The 6,566-nt window shown below is 42.9% G+C and overlaps 1 protein-coding gene across 1 annotated transcript in view; it reads left to right on the plus strand.

Annotated features, from left to right (window-relative positions):
* The window catches only part of RTCA (RNA 3'-terminal phosphate cyclase), a 21,332-nt gene extending 16,669 nt beyond the window's left edge, over nt 1–4,663 (plus strand). The window contains exons 8-11 of the mRNA XM_015413337.1: nt 1,002–1,060; nt 1,550–1,644; nt 3,211–3,315; nt 4,167–4,663. Of these exons, the coding sequence (XP_015268823.1) occupies nt 1,002–1,060; nt 1,550–1,644; nt 3,211–3,315; nt 4,167–4,280 (373 nt within the window). The 3' untranslated portion in view covers nt 4,281–4,663. The remainder of the gene's footprint in view (nt 1–1,001; nt 1,061–1,549; nt 1,645–3,210; nt 3,316–4,166) is intronic.
* The last annotated feature ends 1,903 nt before the right edge of the window (nt 4,664–6,566 follow it).

Below are 6,566 nucleotides of genomic sequence, written 5' to 3' on the forward strand. Positions count from 1 at the left end.
CATGGGGGTGAACCCCCCCCCCCCGGCCGATTACAGCAAATTTAAACTGAGCTTCCTCGTGACATTGTTCTACTTCCACTGACTTTCCAGATTTTCCCAGACTCTGTTGCAGGTTTTTCCCAAACATGCTTTGGTATGCTTTTTCCTAGAAGGTCATATTCAAAGTGGGTTTAGGAAAGTGTGGAAGGAAAGGTACGGATTTCTGCACCTCCCCACTCACATCCAGCACTGCATTTGTTGCCATTTTCCCTTCACCACTGGTAGGCTTTATATTTAAAAAAAATCAAAATCCTCACCACATATATAGAGATATAAAGGTAAAGGTAAAGGTTCCCTTGCTCGAAAGCCAGTCGAATCCGACTCTAGGGTTGCGGTGCTCATCTCCGTTTCAAAGCCGAAGAGCCAGCGCTGTCCGAAGACGTTTCCGTGGTCATGTGGCCGGCATGACTAAACACCAAGGTGCACGGAACGCTGTTACCTTCCCACCGAAGTGGTCCCTATTTATCTACTTGCAATTTCTTGCTTTTGAACTGCTAGGTTGGCAGGAGCTGGAACTAGAGACAGGAGCTCACCCCGTCTTGCGGCACCCGAGTCTTGAACTGCTGAACTACTGACCATCCACAGCCTGCAGTTCAGCGTCTTAACCACTTGAGCCACCGCAGCTCCATATAGAGATATAGATATATATAAAATGTATATATTGGGGCAAAAAGCCAGGTGGGAGGGGAGAGCATAGAGTAATTTCTGTGTGGAAGCATCTTTGCCACTGAAGTTGCCTTTCTATGCACAGCAGCAATTGCAGCAGAGAATTGCCCCCATACAAAAGCTACCTTAAATTCTTTGTTGGATTATGGCCTTTGACTTTTAAGAGGAGTTGATTGATTACGCACTGTCAGGTTTTACCCTCGTGTCTTGGTTTTTCCCCCCAGTGACTAGCATGGGGTATGTCCTGTACATACATGTCTTGATCTATAACAACTTTCCCCCTCCCTTGTGTTTAGCATTGTTGCAGAGACTTCTACAGGCTGTTTACTAGCCGGTTCATCACTCGGTAAAAGAGGTGAGAATTATGCTATTTCTGATGAAGATCTTTAATATATTTAATGGTGACGTCTTTTCCTTATCCATGTTTTCCTTATCCAGGCAGCTATGATTTCATAACAGTGGTCAGTAAAATTCCATGAGGTTTCTTTCCTAATATATGTCCAGTTCACAGGATTGCTATTCTCACATAGTAACTGTGATGTGTGAAATGGCTATTGTAGATCGTAGTCTTTTTGTCACATGTACAGCCCTCCTCCTCTGTCTCCAGCTGAAGATGTGGGCCCAGTTAAGACAAACTTCTGTATATGTAGATACTACATGTTGTGGAGGCGCAAGATTGTGTCTACCAGCTGTGTCTTCCCCTCCCCTCCAGGTCCTTCTGAAGAAACCTCAGCTATTTTAAAAATAGCATGAAGTTGTAGCCTGCTGTTAAAGTTTTAATTTGTTAAAGAGGCAGTCATGCTTTGGAGCTTGGCTAAATTTCCGTGCACTTTTTTTCACTCAGGTAAATCCTCTGACAAAGTTGGAATTGAAGCTGCTGAGATGTTGCTTGGAAACCTTCGACATGGAGGAGCTGTGGATGATTATCTGCAAGACCAGGTAAGAATTGGAGCCTGGGAAATATCTAAATCTCATTTTAAAGTGCCCTGTGTTTTATGCTTTGGTTGGGTTTTAATGCTGGGTATTCATAAGTATTATGAGGTTTTATGGCTTCATTTTATTTTGTTTTGTAAATTGCCTCAGGCAGGTTCCTTGGGGAGGCAGTGTAGATATTTTCCAAATAAATAAATACAGCAGTTCTCTCACTTATTAAAAATTGCAAAGGGAAATCAGAAGAATCATTAATTCTCTTCTCACAGATTGGCATTTTGGGAGCATATTACACCAGCATATGAACTGCTTTTATTTTACTTTATGGGCACAAATAAGTGGATAAAATATGCATTTTTGATCTATAACCATGGCTATGCATATTCTAAACAAAAAAAATCCTAACTCCAAACAAAGCCAGTTTCTGGAACATGTATATATTATGCCAATTAAGATTTGCATAATTTATTCCTCCCTTCCTAGATGGCAGGGAGCTAAGGTAGGTTATTTATGCTGTCTCTCATTACCATATTCAACCTCTTCTCTGGTTTCTGAGAGTTCATCTAGCTTTTAATACATACTTTCATGCCTGCGTTGCAGCCATAAGGACTAGAATTGTGCCTTTTAAAGAAACTGAAATCTTTGATTGTTGAGATGCTGAAATCTGTGGCTAATGCAAAGCAGCTAGAGCACAACATGCCAAAGAGACAGCTTCCTCCCCACTTTGTCATCATAGTTTATACGATTAATCAAAAGTACCCTAGCTATGAACTACATTCAGATAAGCAAGGACACACAGAGAAACATTTTGAATCACTCTTGGGGACATTTTCCCTTTGAAATATGATGTAGGTCTAAGCTTGGAATACTAGAAGAAAGTTAGAGTCCAGTGGTACCTTAAAGATCAACAAAGTTTTATTCAAGGTGTGAGCTTTCATGTGCACGCACATTTCTTCAGATACAATGAAATCTGCTGCTTCAGACCAATATGGCTGCCCACTGGATTCTATCTTCTTGGAATACTAGGTTAAACTGGTAAATGTGTGTGGACTTCAATCACTTCCTGGATTTTTAAATGATGTTCTGTTATTATTTACGTGCACCACTCCTTCAGGGAAGGCACTTCCTATAAATAGGAATGGATGGATGGAATTAATAGAGATGACACAAGTGTGAGGGCCAAATTAGATGTGACGGCATCGTCATGGCCATCACAAGGATGCCACCACCATTTTAAAGTCATTTAAAAATGCTCTGAGGGCCTGATTGGGCCCACGGAGCTCTTGTTCCACATCTCTGTGCTTTTTCTAGAGTGGAAGCAGCTGTGGGGGAGGGGTGTATGGCCACTTCGATACTTGTTAAGGCGCAGAGGGGGGAGCAAGAGTGCCTCAGACTGCTGTGTTTCATGCCTGATTAGGATCGGGCCTTTGTGGTCATGAGGATGCTGTCATGTCTGGTTGATCCTCAGTGGCTCATAGACAAGGAATGTTGGTTTGACTTTCTTTAGCTGTCTGGAGAGTAATATAGTGTCACTGAAGTGATTATTCTTCATTTCCCCCCCTCCCCCCTTTGAAGCTGATAATTTTCATGGCTTTAGCAAACGGGGTCTCTAGAGTGAAAACTGGACCCATTACCCTTCACACGCAAACTGCTATACACTTTGCAGAACTGCTGACAAAGGTGAGTACATGTATATTTAAGTCCTATACACTTTGCAGAACTGCTGACAAAGGTGAGTACATATATATATTTAAGTCCACCGGCAAGTCAGTCCCAAGTTTGGCCTTTGTCTAGTTTAGTGCTGGGATTATGATTCTTCAGTACAGCTATTGCAGCTATGGAATAAAGTCTCTGAGGCCTGAGCATTAGTGCCTGAATGTACTGGTGCTTCTTTTCCATTTTTGTAATGTTTTTGTGAGATGTGCAGTGGCAGATAAATCCATATTCCAGATATATAAATCTTAAAATCAAACTATTCACAGTGGATTTTGTTATGTTGTTTTTGTGAGATGTGCACTATATTGGGGTAGATGGACCTCCTCAAGTGCAGGGGCAGAAAAGAGATAAATCCATATTCCAGATATATAAATCTTAAAATCAAACTATTCACAGTGGATTTTGTTATGTCAATTTTTTATGTTCTGTTTTTAGAGTTTTAATATTTTTAACTCTTGCCTACTGCTCAGCAGAAGGAGCTGCGGTGGCTCAGGTAGTTAAGATGCTGAACTGCAGGCTGTGGAAGGTCGGTAGTTCAGCAGTTAAGCAAGAAATTGCAAGTAGATAAATAGGTACTGCTTCGGTGGGAAGGTAACAGCGTTCCGTGCGCCTCGGTGTTTAGTCATGCCAGCCACATGACCATGGAAATGTCTTCGGACAGTGAAACGGAGATGAGCACCGCAACCCTAGAGTCAGACTCGACTGGCTTTCGAGCAAAGGAAACCTTTACCTTACTGCTCATCAAGATGTCTTAGAATGAGTTCTCAAATAATTGTAATGCTATGTGGTGACAGTTTCAAATAACTTTGTTGCAGGCCAAGTTTACGGTGACAAAATCAGAAGATGAAGAATCATCCAAGGATGCTTATATTATTGAGTGCCAAGGAACTGGGATGCTAAATGCCAACTTGTCATTTCTTCTCTATTAAAAAAAAAAAAAAGATAACCTCAGTGATGAATTGCACTACATTTCAACTGACATGATTGAAAATGGGAGCTGTGATGAGTAACTGGTTTGAATTCATTTCCCATGCAGGATGGCTGTTTTGGGAGGAGAGGGACCAAGAGCTCATTGCTTTTTTTTTGGGTGGAAACCACAAGTACAAAAGACAGTGTGAAATTACAAAAACACCAGAGCAGCTGTTAACGACAGATACAGCAGTTATTTCAGCTTCTAAAAATTATTTTGCCATCCTCCTTGTCCCCTGCATTTACGAAAGAACATGTACAGAAGGAACCAGTTGTTACCCCTTACATTTTTTTTATTTCGGTAGCTTTCTCTTGCTGGGTTTCAGACAAAATAATAAAGCAATCTTGGTGAACTGAATGCATTTCCTTGTTCCTGTCAGTGAAAGTGCAGAGATTTGCCATTGCATTTATTTCAGATAAGGGTACTATTTTTATGTATCATTTTTCATTTGTCAGATTTTTCAGATAAGGGGTGTAGCATGGCTGTGAAAAATATGCATTGACTAGAGTGGGTTTCTCTCCTTCCCAGAAACTAGTCTTTGTCCTGTACCATCATTCTGTTCTGCATTTTGTTAATATACTACAAGTAGTTTAAAAAAAAATTCCAACCAGCTCCCACCATTTGAGGTGGCTCACATAATCTTAAAATAGCACTCTGTGGCTGAGTTCAGACTGGCAGTTTGAAGCGCGAGGGAGTCGTGGCAAAAAAGACCCGAAACAACGTGTTCCGGGTATTCCCGGTCACACTGCACCGACTGGTGCGGGAGCATACTGGGGAGGAGGCGCAAGGGAGTGTTCGCACTGTTGGCCTGCCCCTGGTGGAGGCCCTGCTGTAAGACACGGCTTTCTTTTTGGTAATCTGGGGATATGCACATCAGCAATTGCGGCTTTCGGTGTTCACACTTCGGGGAAGCGGGATGAACGCGCTCTCCAGGGTTTGCTGCCACTTTCACCAGGTACTTTTTAAACTCGGGAGGGAAGCATTACAAGACGGGCTGAGTACGGCTGGGGAACGCCGGACAGCTGTGCCTGTGTGAATGGCCCCTTTAATCCATTCGAGAAACATTTCTGAAACTTGCCTATATCGGGCCAAACTGCCAGTCTGAACTCGGCCTGTGTAATCCTGAAGTGTAACAAAAATAACCATTAAAAACAACCAATCAGCGCTGAAAATCAAGAGCAGAAAATAAAACAGCAGTTAAACATCTTTATCTGCCTGTCTTCGCCCACCAAAGACATGCATGGAAAGGTAGACCAGGATTTTTGTAAACAAAAAGCAAATAGAAAAGAACCTTGAGACTAATAGTGTAAAAGGCCTTGTGCGCCTCTTTTTCCCCTGTTGGATTAACCAGTGGGTGTTGATGCCCTGTTTGTAGAAGCCCCACATAACCACACAGGGAATGTTATGACTACCTTCGCCGCCATTGCTGTGACGTCACGACCTGGTGTTCAGGCTTTCCATCTATAGGGGGTGGTGGTCAGGTGCCCAGGAAAACATCAGTAAACAGAGCTGTCACTAAGTCACAGTCCTTCAGACATCCCCTCCCCCAGCATTGGGAGTATTGCCTTTAAGCGTGAAGAATGTAATGTGCTGTTGCACCCTCTGTCTTGCCTTTTGTCTTCCCTGTAAGTTTAACCCATTGTTAGCCAGAGCAAACCCAGCTGGGGTGTGAAAAGAGGACTTCTGCCCTCAGTAGCAGTGCTTATCTGACCAGCTGCTAAGACTTCCCAAGGAAAGCTCTTTTCCGTAAGTGCCCAGAGTCCACTGACACGTCAGCCATCATCCCCAGCACCCAGTATTTGTCCCAATGCTTAGCAGGACTCTGTTTCCTAATGTGTCACCGTGTACAGTAATAGAAACAGTCTGGGTTGGTTGTACCCAAAAGAACCAGCTGTTTAGAAGTATTTCTGATGATCGGGATTGCCTGATGGGGGCAGCAGATAACTACAGTCCATTTGTATTTTCAGTGTGTTCTTCCACCAGGAACAGTTGTCCTGCATAAAAGTATCAGGGAGTTTTGCCTCAATTCTCTTACTGCTTTTAGAGCTTTGTATTTATTGATCCATCACTGGGGAAACTGAGACAATAGCGTGTGTCCTGGATATTTGTTTTGAAAGAAAGAAGGATCTATTATTGTGGGACGATGTGGCTCAGTGGGCATGGCACTGGGCTTGGATGTGGGAGCCTTGGGGTAATGCCCATTCCTGACGCTGGCTTGAGAAGGGCCAAAACTCCTGTCTCCCCC

This window comes from Gekko japonicus, unplaced genomic scaffold (genome assembly GCF_001447785.1).
Source record: "Gekko japonicus isolate JY-2015 unplaced genomic scaffold, Gekko_japonicus_V1.1 scaffold70, whole genome shotgun sequence".
Lineage (NCBI taxonomy): Eukaryota > Metazoa > Chordata > Lepidosauria > Squamata > Gekkonidae > Gekko > Gekko japonicus.